The sequence below is a fragment of the Bombyx mori genome, chromosome 11 (genome assembly GCF_030269925.1).
Source record: "Bombyx mori chromosome 11, ASM3026992v2".
Classification (NCBI taxonomy): Eukaryota; Metazoa; Arthropoda; class Insecta; order Lepidoptera; family Bombycidae; genus Bombyx; species Bombyx mori.
Window position 1 is genome coordinate 16,718,733 of NC_085117.1, and position 17,072 is coordinate 16,735,804.

Genomic DNA, 17,072 nt, shown 5'->3' on the forward strand with positions numbered 1-17,072 from the left:
GTTAGGAAGGACGGTATCAACTTTCACATCCATGGGTTCGGATCCTCGTTCACACGCATCACAAAAAAAACTTAGCTTTAGTTATCCTTAAGAAGAACTTCAAACAGTCCTTCAGCAGTGAGCAGCTTGCGACATCTCGCATGTAACTATCGTTCACTATGACCATATTAATACATATTTTTGTATGTTATTCCATGTTATGTTATTCTAACTAATATTCATATGTTATACCGAAGTCATGAATTATTTATTCGTTGATCCTAAATCTAGTAATCTAAGTGCGTAAGTGGATCCATAGAGGATGTTGATACAATATACATCGGTATAGCGCGTTTTTTTAATATTTATTTTTTGCATAGATGGGTGGACGAGCTCACAGCCCACCTGGTGTTAAGTGGTTATCGAAGCCCATAGACATGTACAACGTAAATGCCGCCACCCACCTTGAGATGTGAGTTCTAAGGTTTCAATATAGTTACAACGGCTTCCACCCTTCAAACCGAAACGCATTACTGCTTCACGGCAGAAATAGGCAGGGTGGTGGAACCTACCCGTGCGGTCTCACAAAAGGTCCAACCACCAGTAAAAAATTGAGTAATTACTCAATTTATACTAATGGTCTAAGGAGGATTTTGGTACGATGTAATATAGCGGTGTCGTGCGTGCTATGAACCCGCACAAATAGTTAGCGCTGTCCTGCCTACTTCTGCCGCAAGGCAGTCCGATTCTAAGGATGGGACACAATTTATATAATACGGTGGACGACCCCATTCATGATGTCCATGTGCTCCACCAACCGTCGAAGGCCAGACAAGCCTGCTCCCGTCAAAACCATTCAAATTAACCATTTTAAATGACTTACGAATGGAAATAAAATACTTTATTAATATACCAACACTTTATTATATAGAGGAGAAGACAAGGTACATACATTAGTAAAATACAAAACACAAAACAATAGATTAGATAAACAGTTATAATATTTTGATAGTAATAGAACTCCAATAGGGATGTTTATGACATTTGAGTGTGTTTATATCTTTTTGGTTTTGCTAAATTCTCATCGACCTCCACAATAAATTGAAATAATAATTATAGCCCTAAAGACATCGTAAAGGGTAAACGAAAAAGATATATATTCCCGCTGGGCTAGCGTAGTTGTAATATATAGCTAGCTGTCTTTCTCGCGCGTGCGTCTTTTACTAGAAGTTACGTTATGAATTGTTTACACCACAACCTGATATAAAAAGTTCCTAACTCAGCCAGTTCTGAACCCGATCCTGTGGACCGAATGGAAAGCAATCGACGTTGTCCAAAACACATCATTTCAGATCCTCCCGATCCACTAACGGTGCTTTTAGGTACCACAAGCACCGGTCATCGTTCTCGTCGAACCCGTCGCTTGCGACGAAAGGCTCGACGAGTAAATGAACCCACAGACACAGCCCAATGAGTTACTCGTCAGATCTTCTCAGTGGGAAGCGTTTCCGATCCAGTGGTAGATTCTGCGAAGCACAGCTCTTGCTAGGGTTCGTGTTAGCAACGTCGTCAGGTTTGAGCCGCGTGAGCGCACCTACATGTTAGGGCGAAGCTGAGATAGCCTCTCAAGGCTATCAGCATAGATAGAAAAATGGGTTCGACGAGACCGATGACCGGGCAAATAGCATTTCACCCCACAAATGTATATGCATACCTACTTTTCATGAATCGGTAATCATGCAAACATAAAATTTACTTATTTTCAATGTTTCTATTACCCCTGTATGCAGACGAACATATGTAACGATATGCCTATTTAATGATGCGTAGTTACTGCTGCTCGTGGACATCAGCAATACTAAAGACACAATCAAGCTGTTGCTTTAGATCATGTTTTATTAGTCGACATTTCTCTTTCTTTCGGGAAGTAATTTTTGAACGTAATAGGTACCTAATTATTTAAAAAAAACGATGGATATCCGTAAAATTTGAACCCAATCTATTCTCGCCTATTGGATCAGGACGACTTCAAATTCATAACATAATATCGGTATTGGTGCTTGAGATGTTGTAAAATGCATGTTTTTTTTAATATGTTTTATACAAATATGAAATATAACTAAAACATTTAATTACAATTCCCTTCTATTTCTATGGGACGATAACATCCAAAGGTTGGCCAGCAAGAGGTGGATGAGAAGTTCAGAAAACTGGGCTCAGAGTTGTGGATTAGGAGAGGCCTGTCCAGTAGTGGACGGCTGTGAGGTGATGATGATGATGACATAACAAACAAACGAAAAAATGCGATAGATACAAAGACAAATCCCAAACTTAAGATGTCAGTAATTGGGTCGTTTTCAAATTTGGGTCCAAAAGCGAGCTATTTGATTTAATTCTCATAACCTTAATGTTACCGTAATTATAAGTACAGTTGTCATGACAACAGGCACGTGGTCCTATTATTATAATATATTCGTAAGCACTGTTAAATCAGGAGTTATACATTAAAAACTACCCCAAATATCATTCGTATCACTGGTTCGGAATTCAAATTCTAACTTGTTTGCTATTTTTCCAGTAACGCGTGTTGAAATTCGGCAATTTTATTAACATGAGTATAATATAATACAATAATAAAAGAAAACTAATTGAATATTAGAACATTATTAAAAACAAAAAAAGTACGGTTTCTATGCTTTTAAAAAAAGTTCCTATTTAAAGTGTCATCCGTGTTGTATCAAATGCGTAAAATGAAAAATATTAATGAATATTATATAATATTATTAATAAATGAGTGATTGACTTGATTGTGATGAAGCATCTTTTATCCTGAACATTCTTAGTTACAAAAAAATGGAAAATTAGAGAAAGTTTAAATCCATAAAATCGTTACTTTTTTGGCCGCACAATTGAAAACGACCCAATTACGTTCGATTCTTGATCACTACGCCAATATTATTAGAAATAATTAAAAAAATGGAACATCCCTATTGGAGGCTTTTAATGTTTTATTTATAACTATGCAAGCGGACTTATACGTTTAAGTGTATATATATGTATTAATATGTTAATTGTAATATATTATAGAAAAAAAAAACAAATTGGACTGGCACTTGAACGCTAAAAAGTATTGCAATGACTTTTAAAACAGAATTGGAAGTTGGATTCCTTAAAAAAATTATTCTAGTTCATTTAAAATTGCATATACACATGAAAGCTCAAAGTTAACGCAATAGCCAGTACATAAGTTATATATAATTTTCGACGGAACATATAATAGAAAAATAAAATTTAATTGTTATTCTATGGAATGTAACTCCCAATTTTAATGTCAAGTATGTATATGTATAGAACAGTAGAGATTTTTTTTACTAAGCAGTCTCGTCTCATATCAACTTGTGGTCAAGACTTCATACATTGAAATGTTTAAAACACTTTATGAATCACTCTAAAAAGTTTTATGTAACAATAACTTTGTTCTAACGTTTACGGATATGTATTTAAGGTTCAAAAGTATTTAGAATGATAACAATAAAAATATCTTTAACACTATATAAACAGGGTAAATATTATCTTGTTTTTTTTTCCTCGATAAATTATCTAAGGATGTAATAAAATTCATTTATAGAATCAACGTGATATAATATTAAATGCGAATGCGTATTTAAATCAATTCAAACTTGAAACTTTTATAATAACGCTAATTTTATTACTTAAAGAGCCTATTAGAGACCAATGAATTGCGAATAATATCTATGTCAGTGATTCTCAACCACTGTTCCGCGGCACTTTTGTGTGCCGCCAAATTTAAAAAGTGTGCCGCCAAATTTAGCGAATTTATAATAATGTTAATATTATTAAATTATATCATTTTAAAAGAAAAATATTTTAAACATGAATATATATTTAAATCCACAAAAAAAATATTATAGTACATTTTAGTTTATTTCGTATATTAAAATTTTTTGATAAACTATTTATGCAGTGTGTTGTAGTAAGTAAATAATTTTTATCTTCTTTTTTTGTGTGCCGCCAAATTTTGAAATCGTTAAATATGTGCCGCAACAAAAAAAAAGGTTGAGAATCACTGATCTATGTAATTAACAACAAACAAACGAGAACAATATTGTGATACTTTGGTCCCATCGCAACAATGATATCATTTCAATTTTCTGCTAAGTACTTACTCTCCCAGTAATTGATACTCGAGCAACGAACCATCGGACAACCAAATAAAACTTGCAAGAAACAGGTTTGTATATTTCGTAACATGACATGCGCTATGACATGTCCTTCTTCAAACGAGGCTTGTGGAGAGTATTATGCGGTAGGCAGCGGCTTGGCTCTGCCCCTGGCATTGCTGAAGTCCAAGGGCGACGGTAACCACTCAGGTGGGCCGTATGCTCGTCTGCCTACGAGGGCAATAAAAAACAAAACAAAAAAAAAACTCTTTGCCTGTCATGTAGGTTCTGTTATTAAGTTTCTGTTACTAACTAAGGCGTCTAGATTACCTAAATTTGCCTACTTTTGTTTTTAATGTATGTTTAAGTTTTTTAGGTCTCTTAGAAACAGATTAATTATCATTGTCTTGGGATTGGTCTTTTCCGGAGTCTACCAGGTATTCCGGCATTTTATTAAGAATACCGAAGAGAGAAAACAATATAATTAGTTCAGTGCGATACGTAGGGCACCGGTGACCTACATGGCGGTCAAAGGTTCAAACTTTGATAAACGTTTTACATAGAACGCGGTACAAGGTCGACCACAATAAGTATTTGAATATTTTCTCATTTCATTATTTACTAGCGTTTTGCCCGCGACTCCGTCCGCGTGGAATAGTTACTTTGGCATAACGCAAAATTTTACTCCCACTTCATTTACGTAGAAAATGAAAATATTTTTGAATTATAGAATTTTAAGGAGCCGTATAACACTCCTATTTTGAAACATTCTTTATTGGTGCTCGACTTGTATTGGTCTTACCGTGATGTTATATAGCCTTCCTCAATAAATGGGCTATCTAATACTAAAAGATTTTTTCAAATCGGACCAGTACTTCCTGATATTAGCGCGTTCAAACAAACAAACTCTTCAGCTTTATAATATTAGTATAGATTGGTTCAGTCTGAAACCTCATTCATCAAGCCGGAGTACGTAACAACATTGTTCTAAAATAATCGAAAAACGAAGCTACGTAAATTCCTCAATATTGTTTTAGTATATTTTACGTAAAATAAACCCAAGAGTTTCAACGGAAAACTTAGAATCGGTGAAACCAATTTTTTGTTTGCTCGAATAATAATAGCGGAAAGAAAATTCTCTGCTATGAAAATTTCCTACTGGCAGTCTTCAAAAACAGTCAAACACTCGGTTTGTGTTTGTATTGCTGCAATGCCTCTTACACTCCTTAAAATTCGGCACCCAATTCGAGCTCATTAACTCATTTTGCGGAGCTCTCAACGAAACAACAGCCTTCACAAATTGAGTTTCAATATTTAATTAAACGCTTATTTAATTAATTACGGGGCGATTATGTAAATTGTACCATTCTTATTAATTTATTTACACGATTAATTCTAAACGGGGTACTTTGTTACTCTCTAAACGGACTAATATTTGGCATAGCACCGACTTATGAATCCATTCAAAAAGCCACGAATGTCACTGTATAACGCATGATCGCTTCTCATTTTGTCCGGTCGGTCGCACCAGTCTGTTGAGAGTGAGCTTGGGACTGCCGCTAGAGCTGTCTCCGTCGCCTTTGGCACAAGTCTTCGTTCTCATTATCATCAGATCTGTCCGAATACTAGGCCGCCTCACGTTTGGAGCAACGACCCCGCAAGCATCAGACAATCTTCTTTTTATCGATAATGTACATTTTTTGCTTCGATTACTCTGACTGCTGGTAGGAGGGAGAGTGCACGGGCTCCCGAAGGCCGTGCTGACGCGTTTGTGATGGTTTGGGGCCATTTCTAGAGGTAAGTTTGCGACAACAAATAGTTCGTAGAAGAGATCGTCGACGTGAGAATTTTTCTTGGCCGATGTTTCGACGAAGACACAGGCTGAATCTTGTGTTGTGCAATAGGCATGAGCTTCTTCAGCTTGCACCGTCCTGGTTCGAATAGAATGAAATATTTTATGCAAGAAAGTGACATGCTCAATAACATAATATTAATGCACTGAAAATTTTCAAAAGTATATTTCTAATCTATTTCTGTATATATTATTACAGTTAACATAATTAAGCTACAATCAACTTCATTATTTATCCGGATGTCTATAAGGTTTTAACTTCACACTAATGCAAATCTCATATGAGTACTGTTTAGAGATTAAGGGTAAAGGATTTTGACACAAAGATTGTTAAACAAGTTTTGAGAAAAATTTACTCACTACATTTCTCCAGTTAACATATGACTGTTTTATGTGCTTTTTTTTATTGCTTAGATGGGTGGATGATCCCTCAGCAACACCCGATGTTAAGTGGTTACTGAAGCCCACAGACATCTACAACGTAAATGCCGCCACCCACCTTGACATATGAGTTCTAAGGTCTCAGTATAGTTACAACGGCTGCCCCACCTTTCAAACCGAAATGAATTACTGTTTCACGACAGAAATAGGTAGGGGTCCTACCCGTGTGGTCTCGCAAGAGGTCCTACCACCCGTAAAGATGTTCTGATGATGCTTCTATTATATATCTCTTATATCTATACCCTTAAAGAACAACAACAAACATTTGCTACACAACTTACTTAAGTTCCTTATCACACTTGTTCCCGGCAATAGCCATTGGGACCCTGGGCACTTGTCGACGCCCGCGGTTGCTGCTGCTAGCGCTCGCCTTCGTCTCCAAGATCTGTTCCCGAAGTCGAATGACCTCCTCGAAGGACTCGCGGCTGTCCATAGCGAATACTAACACGAAGAGATCACCTATCGTACAAGAAAAGGTAATGTTAACAAAATCTTCTATCTTCTATATATATAAAAATGAATGGCTGTTCGTTAGTCTCGCTAAAACTCAAGAACGGCTGGACTGATTTGGCTAATTTTGGTCTTGAATTATTTGTGGAAGTCTAGAGAAGATTTAAAAGGTAGATCAATATGAAAATGCTCGGAATTAAATAAAAATAACAATTTTGTTTTCCCTTTGATGTGTCCCCCGTCGGACGGATTTTTTTTGTTTTAAGTTTATTTTAAACAAAAGTTTAGGTATTTTATTTATCGATTGAGGCACTACGAAATCTGCCGGGTCAGCTAGTGTTCAATAAAAAATGCGTTTCGATTTGAAGGGTCGCGCAGCCGTAGTTAAAAGTGAGACCTTAGAACTCATGTCTCAAGGTGGGTTGCGGCATTTACCTTGTAGATGTCTATGGGCTCCGATAACCACTTAACACCAGGTGGGCCGTAAGCTCGTCCGCCCAACTAAACAATAAACAAAAATTAAAAAATATCACAGACCGCTTATTGGGTAGTCGTCTCATTTGAATATATGTGTTCGTCGAGTGGTAGTGTAATTTCCACAATCACTGACACCTCAAGATATAGATTCAATTTATGTTCTCTTTTGTTTGATTGTTGACGTTGTACTCGTAAATGTGTCAAAATTAGTCTGTTATGACTCGTATGAAGTCGTCGTGGCCCAAAGGATAAGACGTCCGGTGCATTCGTGTTGAGCGATGCACCGGTGTTCGAATTTCAGGCGGGTACCAATTTTTCTAATGAAATACGTACTCAACAACTGTTCACGATCGACTTTCAAGGCGAAGGAATAACATCGTGTAATAAAAACCAAACCCGCAAAATTATAATTTGCGTAATTACTGGTGGTAGGACCTCTTGTGAGTCCGCACGGGTAGGTACCACCACCCTGTCTATTTCTGCCGTGAAGCAGTAATGCATTTTGGTTTGAAGGGTGGGGCAGCCGTTGTAACTATACTGAGAACTTAGAACTTATATCTCAAGGTGGGTGGCGCATTTACGTTGTAGATGTCTATGGGGTCCAGTAACCACTTAACACCAGGTGGGCTGTGAGCTCGTCCAACCATCTAAGCAATAAAACAAAAAAAACAATATTTTATTATAAATGATATAAATGCTAATACTTGGCAGTAGTTAAAAGGTACTAACAACATAACGGTTTCATCCTATATATATCTTATAAATGCATAATGTAATATTATTAATATAATTACAATAAGTGTGATACCCTTTCAATTTTATTAAGAAACATAAAACCCTTCCACATCAACACGAACTTCCTATTAACTTTCTCCATTAAAAAGGTAGTCTATTCGCTGGGATCTTTCATAGACGCTAATAGTATAAAATTATAGTTCTTACTAACAGTTTATGCCTTTAAATGTAATGTAAATGTTTTAGCATAATTAAGTTGATACTACCCGACGTTAGCAAAGTCGTACTTAAATTTAAGTAACAAAATCAAGAAGAAAAAACTAATTATATAATTAAAAAATATTAAACTAAATAGGGTTTTGTCCGATCAGTGTTGTTTTTTTGTGAGTTCAAAAAAATTATGATAAAGGAAAAGATGATTATATACTTTACAAAATCATTAACAAAAGCTTTAACAAAAAAGAAAACCTTCAACTTTAAAATAAGAATATCACTAATTTATTCGAACTTAATGAAATATGCATTATTAGAATAAGTAAATACATAAATAGAACTATATATAAGCACCGACCTTCAAATAAAAGAATAATTAAAATCGGATAATCTTGAAAATTTTGAGGAAGCACACAAAGAAATACCATTTAAATTGACCTCCTCCTTATTTGAAGTCGGCTAAAATACAAAACTGGCAGGAAGCTTGATTATGAATTGCTATTCATTTGCGCTCAGCGTGACGTATTTAATATGACGTCACAGCTTCATTTATGCTCGATAAAATTACTTCCAAAAGCAAAATGTTAAGTATTTGAATTGTAAAGTAAGTAATATAGCGTGATGGGTATTACATAACATATGAATCTAAATTTTTTTTAAATATTGTCATGTGATTGATGAACTAATATGAATATTAGAAAACTCCCTTCCCATCCCTTTGTTCGATTTTACCTAATTTTTTAAAGACCAAAATGTTTACAAATCATAATATTCAATATTAATAAACAATTTAAGAGAACGTAGAACCCACAACGTCGTTAAAAATTCTATTCAACGTCTCTCGGGGCGTGTATTTTGAAAAATGTGACTCAATTTGAAATTCAAGACAATCGAAGCGACAATTTCCGTGGTCTGATGCATCCTTAACAAAGTCTCGCTTGCACGCGTTGTATATAACAAGGACATAATGGAAATGGGACATTGGATTTTAAAATGAAAATTGACGTACATTATATGTAGGTATCGTGTTTATTGGATGTTTCACTGCAAATTTTCTAAAACATTAATATTTGTTTTTAAGAAATAACGTTGGAGTTATGTTAGTGACCGGCGATTTTTGTTATTTATCAAGCGTTGAAATATAAAAGAACTCGTCTACATAAATGGGAGACATCCTACAAAGGCTCGAATAATTTCAAAATTAATAGAAGTCATATTACAAAATTAACTTCATATTATAATTTCTGAATTCAAATTAAGCCCCTAATATCTGGACACTAATTACAATTACGTACATAAATTCCTATCTAAGTTCCATAGCTAGGACACAATACCTTGGTATAATACTGCCAAATACAAGCTCGGGTAGAGGCACTCGTGGTCTGTCTAGTGCCCTAGAACTATGAGTGCCATCCAAATTCGGGAGCATGACGCAATATGCGATGGTAATTAACGTGTTCCAGTTTACAGTGTGCGGTGGTTTGGGGCAAAACCGCTACATCCAACGCCGGTTAATTTGATACGAATAGTTCGGGCAAGAGACCTCCTTAAATGCTGTCAAAATACCGCAGGAAAGCGTTTTCTAAGTGACCCACAAAGATTCTCTTGTGTTAGAAAATAGAATTTTAATTTCAAAAATGAATCTAAATAAAGTCAGCTTGAAAGGTATTTACGTGTTTTCTCGGCGTTGCCAAACATCTTTGTAAAAGCAAGACGTGAAGAGTGTCGAATGTAGATAGACTTGGATGCGCCCAAAGCACAACTCGGAGTGAAGCATTTGATATGTAAATTGTAGTCACTCTAAGCTCACTTGAATATATTAGGAAATTTTTAGAATTAAGGTACTTGAGAGCTTAGTAGAGTAGATACTGTGTTGAAAGTTTCTTGTTTTATTCCCCTACATATTCGTAGGTAGCTTAAAGACCTATTCAAACTACGAGCAGATGATTGGGTGAGCTCATGGAGCTCAACCTGAGAGAATTAGAGAACTTGCCAACACCAGCCCTAACAAGAGCATTGCTTTGCTAAATGTACCACCGAATTGGAATTGATTGTGACCCATTTAGAAAATCCGTCGAGTATCTCAATGGATTAGGTAAAACTATCGGATTATGACATTCTTGGTATAGATAATATAAAATTAAAGCTTAGAGCATTTTTGGAAATTTAGAACATAGAACGTTTTATAGTTTTCGTGATTTGTACACCGGATTAGATCATTTGGGTGTATGGTTAAAGTCTAGAATAGCTCACCCCACCCTATCCCGCGATTGTTGTAAAAGTTTACCAAGGGATTCGCCGGAGAGTGGATTTTTTTTTTTGGGTCAGGAGGAAATCGCCGGACTTCCGCCCTCCACTGGGGATGGAAGGGCAGGGCATGTCAGAGTCGAACTGACTAAAACCTCCTGTCGCTCAACAACCAACGTCCAAACCTCGCATGAGACAGAACTCATGAAGAGGCAGAGGGGGAAAGTGAAGCGTTTAGTGCGGAGCATATCTCTCCCATCACCCTCCCCCTCGGAGAATGGGTAGCAGCATTCTCTGATTATGATGTCAACGCAATAGGATCGTCAACCGGCATTTGCATGATTATATACCATAATTGTTATTTCTATCACGAAGCAGTCATACGTTCCAATTTGAAGGTTAGTACAGTTTTAGTAAAATACAAATGAGACTAATTAGAGACTTAGATCCTCATCTCACAGTGAATATCCTCATTTATTTTGTGATTTCAGATTACTGTTTTTTGATACACTGACTCCTTCGTATTGGAGAAAACGAAAATGCATCCTTGTGTATGGTATAATATGCCTTTATGTACATTTTACAAATGTAATAAAAAATTAAGATTCAAAAGCTTTCCGATTGAAGAAAAAAAACGTACTTACCATTGGAATAAAAAAAAACTCCTGCCGCTCACGACCGGCGCCCTACCTCGGACCGGGCCGGAGCCCAGTCGGGGCTATTGAAACGGCGGGACAGGGTTGACGCAGAGCACATTACATCCATCCCACCGTCCCACGGACGCCGGACCGGTGGCCGCCAGCGACACGACCACCGGTTCCCTCGTTCAGCGGGCCGAGAGCCCGCTTTGATGGCGCCGCGTTACACCTTCCCCCAGAGCGGTCGGGGGAACGCGGTCTACTATCACCCGGCTTCCTATTGCGGGTGAGCGTGCAGAGCACGCCACCCCACGTCTGGGTCTCTCCCCGCACAAAACGGGTGGGACCCCTAGCTCTTAGGGGGCCAGGTCACGGATACGACCCCGGTCCCGACCCCCTGCTCGGCGGCGGCGGGTTTCTGCGTAGTGAGGAGAGCTTTACCTCACTAGCCCCTCCTTATGCGAGATACCATTGGAATAACCAAACTTAAGGACTCTTGAAAACGGACAGAATAATTTCTCGAAACTTTGGAACAAAACTACAGATTAACTGTAGCGACACTAATTGCTTCGACGTTTTATCGAACTGCTGTTTAAAATTCAGTTCGGATACGCAACTCGAAAACGTTTAGTTTTACACCGAAAATGGGATTAGGCTTTCGGAGAATTCTCTGTTTCAAGACGAACTTTAGAAAGTGCTTCGTTATAGAACGATGTTGAACCAAATTGGAAGTGCGATTTAAAATTGCTTAGTTGATGTTGAACGGTTAGGTATTTAATGTTAATAGAAAAAAAAGACGTGTGGCACTCGGAGACTGCCGCGGTAAGGCTATTGCATAGCATTTTTTATTAACTTATGCAATTATAAATCGACAATAATAATTTAATATTAAAACAACAATAAAATATAATTTTCTATTTTACAATTCCGTTTGTCGCCGATAGATGGCGCTTGACGCAAAAGCTGAATCGCGCTATCGTTGTGTTACCTACGAAATTATATCACATATTTTGATAGTACATAATGCGGTGTTTAGACTTTAAACACTACACAAGCGCAACGAGTGAATGTGTTGAACGTGAGCTACATAGTAGGAATTGTGAGGGGTGGAAGGTTTTTTTCGTTACGGAATTTCACGATTCCGCTCTCAAGCCGCGCTCGAGGCCCGTGATAAAATCTATGCAATAGCTTAAAATATAACTTCAAGGAATTCTCTGATTGAAGTTATGTTTTCAAAACCAACGAACTGGAGTAATTTCAGCACTGCAAATACCAACACGCGGCATTTACTAATACGTTAGTCGGTTGTACGTTAAGATGAAAATGTTTGATCACAGTTATTTCTTCCGAGAATTATGAAATGATTGGGTTTGTGCGAATTTGTTATCAGAGAACACAAAAATATTTCACAAAGCCTGAATCGCCCTAACGACAATATCAAGATAAATTGACATCAGGAGCGTCGACTGAGAAATTTCACCCGTTCGACTAAAGAACTTACTTCCCTTTGTCTATACCGTATACAATCTCGCCCTTACCCAGGAGGGGTGGGATATGCTAACAGCTGCCCGAGCGCCTCCGAAGGAGACCTATCAACTCAAGAGCAATTGCTTTGCGAATGAATCTACTACCGGATCGGAATCGCGACCCGCTGAGAAGATCCGGCGAGAAACTCAGCGAGCTGATGCTTGGGCTAGGTTGCATGTCGAATTCTTTGTCTAGTTCGACGAGTACGGTTACCGGGGTCCCTAAGCGTGCTCCTAGTGTTAGAGCTGAAGGCGTCTAATGCAAAGGTTATTGGATCTGATGGATCCGTAAGGACGTGTCTAGGGCGTCGACGGTGACTGGCTCCTGCGTGATTAGGATTCGGGGAGAACTCAACGGCGACAATGATAAGACGATTATCATGAAGCATAGTCTTATCGAAGGTTATTATTGTAGGCAGTGGCTTGGCTCTGCTCCTGGCTCCTGGCTTGCTGACGTCCATGAGTGACGGTAAACGGTATTCGAAGTCTCAATTTTATTGGTAAGCCCGTTGTCTCATGCTACAACCCTTAAGTGTGATCATTCACAACAGAAATGGGGTTGTCCGTACACGTGCGAAGTCCCAATGCGGCCATTGACAATAATATCATTTTCGTTACCATTCTAAACCTAAACTATTAAATTTATGGTTTTGTGACATATAACATATTATAATACTCTTTTGTATCATCTAAAGCAATCAATATACATTTAGACTTACATTATAGTTTAACAATAATTTTATTGCAGAATCTCACTTGATCTGCGGTTCGAATTAATAAAAACCTTTTTATCTTCGTTCTACCAGCTAAAATAAGACTATTAAAATGCGGAAAACGGCTTCCGATTTATCTGAAATGAAAGTAAAGCCATTACGACTTGAAGCTTTAAAGCGCGGATTACATTTATGTCGGTATTTAAACTTTCATGAATCAAATAAGGATTAACTTGCGATTTTCACTGTTCGTGTATGCAGTTCACTGACATTTTTATTGATGAACAATCAGTCGGCTATTCATGAAGTTCATGAGCTTTCATTATCACTCAAAAACCGGGGTCCGAGTCAGAATGAGGTGGATGAGACAGAACCAACACGAGGATTTTTTTCTTTTTTAATTAAGCTGATGGTCTTAAAAGGCCATTTTAGCGTAACGTAACTAAGTGAGCTCACAGGGATCAAACCTGACGATGTTGCTAACACTGGCCCTAGCAAAAGCAGTGCTTCGCAGAATCTACCATCGGATCGGAAACGGAACCCACTGGGGGCGAGGTGACGCATTTCGTACAGAGTGCATGTCTTCCCACCATTATTCCACCATCAGGCTTTTTGTTATCTGAAATCGCGACACCGCCGCAGACCTCTGGTATAACCTGTCAGAACCAACATGCTTCGGCATTTTTATTAATCTCGCAAGGCAGTTTACGTAACGACTGCTTGGGTCTTCCTCACGGGTCCCCAAACCGGTGTACTGAGTGAAACCGAAACACTTAGGGGGGCAGGATTCAGAGTTGACGAGGACGACGTCTTTTATGCCCTCTCACCTGCTTCTTCACAATTCTAGGGCTAGGTATGAGCTATTTATAAATAACTAGCTGACCCGGCAGACTTTGTGGTGCCTCAACCGATAAATAAAAGACCTAAGCTTTTGTATAAAATAAACTTTAAAAAAAACAAAAGGAATCCGTCCCGACGGGGGACACATTAAAGGAAAAATAAAATTGTTTGTTTTCATATAATTCCGAGCGTGTTCATATTTATTCACCTTTCAAACCTTCTCTGGACTTCCACGAATAATTCAAGACGAAAATTAGCCAGATCGGTCCAGCCGTTCTCGAGTTTTAGCGAAACTAACGAACAGCAATTCAGATAGATTATATTTATTTCCAACAATCCGGAAGATATCCAGTTTTTAATATAGATTAAAAGATGAAATTTGCTGAAAAATCTTCTATCAAATCTTACCTATGTATTTAAATACTATACAATAATATACAAAATAAATCATAACAAATAAAAGAACGGTTCTCCGTAAATAACTTTAAAACTTTAACATAAATCTTAAACAGTGTTAAATGCTGTCTCGTAACTTGTTTTTGAATTCCTCTTATCACAAAAGCAGTAGGTAAGGAAGGGTGAAGTTGAATCGTTTTTATGCAACTTCCATAATTAGCGTATTCCGAGTTTGCTTTGAGAAAATTTCCAATTGTTCATTTTCCGAAAAAGGTTATTTTAGTTTCACATTTTATAGCTTTCATTAAAGTTTTTCTATTCCATAATTGGATATTGGTAGTTTACTATCAGTATTCTTACTTAAGCCTTCGGTTGATTGAAAGAAGTGATGTTTCAATTCTCTCTCTACAACTGAATCAACAACAAATATGAATAAATGTGTAAATCTTCTGTCGTTCCGTATGTAACTTCTGCTCGAACAACTCAAATTCATAATCTTGTGATCATTGAAATAAACTCCTCTCCTTCAAAATGAAGATTGAAATATTCATCATATAATCCTCAAAGTTTATTATTTATATGTAATTTAAAACCAAATTATAATTGATTCAGTCGTTGTGGAGATTGTTTATTTGTTTACTTACATTTCATAATATAAAGGATGATATAATTTTGTATTAAGAAAATTACATAATAAAAATAAAAATTACGTCAAAACTACAAAACCCAACCCCACGTCCGTGTAAAACATCTAAGCCACTGGAGAGGCGGACATCTGAAACGAAATTACTAATCAGTTGACCAAAAGGGCCACGGCAACCACCCAAAGAATAATATCGTGTAATAAAAATCAAACCTGCAAAATTATAATTTCCGTAATTATTAGTTTCGACCCTCTAGTGAGACCGCACGGGTAGGTTCCACCATCCTGCGTATTTCTGCCGTGAAGCAGTAATGCGTTTCGGTTTGAAGGGTGGGCCGTTGTAACTATACTGCCGTTGTAACTATACTGAAACCTTAGATCTCACATCTCAAGATAGGTGACGGCATTTACGTTGTAGATGTCTATGGATTCCGGTAACCACTTAACACCAGGCGGGCCGTCAGCTCGTCCACCAATCTATGCAATAAAAAATAAAAATAAAAAAAATGAATTTTGTTGATAACTGTACCGCAAAAATGTTGAAATCGAAATAGTGCGGATGCAATCACCTCTCAATATGGTCGCATAAATACCGCTGGCGTAACAAAGGATAGGTGAGGAACGCAAATATAGGAACCGGCGACGCCTATAGCAGTGCTATTTGCATTCAAGGGTCGTTTATCAAGGTTTAATCGATTTTAGCAAATTGCTTTATTTCGTACAGCTAGAATTTATCACAGCCAACTATCGCTAGGCTTAATTAGTCTAGGATGGCTTGAATAACTTGAGGAATATAATATGATTATCGTTATTTAATCGACACATGTAAGCGAGATTTTTAAGCTATTGCATAGATTTTATCGCGGGCCTTGAGCGCGGCGACCGAATCATGAAATTCCGTAACGAAAAAAACCTTACACCCCTCAGTCCGCCTACCATGTAACTCGCGTTCAACACATTCACACGTTGCGCTTGTGTAGTGTATGTGAATAAGCGCGTGGCGTGACGTCACACTGCATGCGCATCATGAAAAGTCTGCCCATCTCTCTCTCGCGCGGTCTAGCTAATGAGTGTGAAGGGGACAGTTAAGGTTTTGCTTTTATTAATGTTTAATATAAGCGTGGTCTTGTTTTATTATTGTTTTAATATTAAATTATCATTGTCTAATTATAATTGCATAAGTTCATAAAAAATGCTATGCAATAGCTTTACCGCGGCAGTTCCCAAGTGCCACACGTTTTTTTTTTATTGCTTAGATGGGTGGACGAACTCACAGCCCACCTGGTGTTAAGTGGTTACTGGAGCCCATAGACATCTACAATACAAAGTAAATGCCCCACCCTTCAAACCGAAACGCACTACTGCTTCACGGCCGAAAATAGGCAGGGTGGTGGTACCTATCCGTGCGGACTCACAAGAGGTCCTACCACCAGTAATTACGCAAATTTTAATTTTACGGGTTTGATTTTTATTACACAATGTTATTCCTTCAACGTGGAAGTCAATCGTGTACATTTGTTGACTACGTATTTCATTACAAGAATTGATACCGCCTGAGATTCGAACACCGGTGCATCGCTCAACACGAATAGACCGGACGTCTTAACCTTTGGACCACGACGACTTCAAAGATTCACATATTAATCACTACATAGTATATAACAAAGTCGCCTTCTCTATCCCTATAATATCCCTATGTATGCTTAAATCTTTAAAATTGCGCAACGGATTTTGATGCGGT

General features: G+C 37.6%; 1 protein-coding gene across 1 annotated transcript in view; it reads right to left on the minus strand.

Moving 5' to 3' along the window:
- Positions 1-879: 879 nt before the first annotated feature.
- The window catches only part of LOC105842521 (GTP-binding protein Rhes), a 64,746-nt gene continuing 48,553 nt past the window's right edge, over positions 880-17,072 (minus strand). The window contains exons 3-4 of the mRNA XM_021352390.3: positions 6,735-6,912; positions 880-6,091 (exon numbers count right to left, since the gene is read on the minus strand). Of these exons, the coding sequence (XP_021208065.1) occupies positions 5,641-6,091; positions 6,735-6,912 (629 nt within the window). The 3' untranslated portion in view covers positions 880-5,640. The remainder of the gene's footprint in view (positions 6,092-6,734; positions 6,913-17,072) is intronic.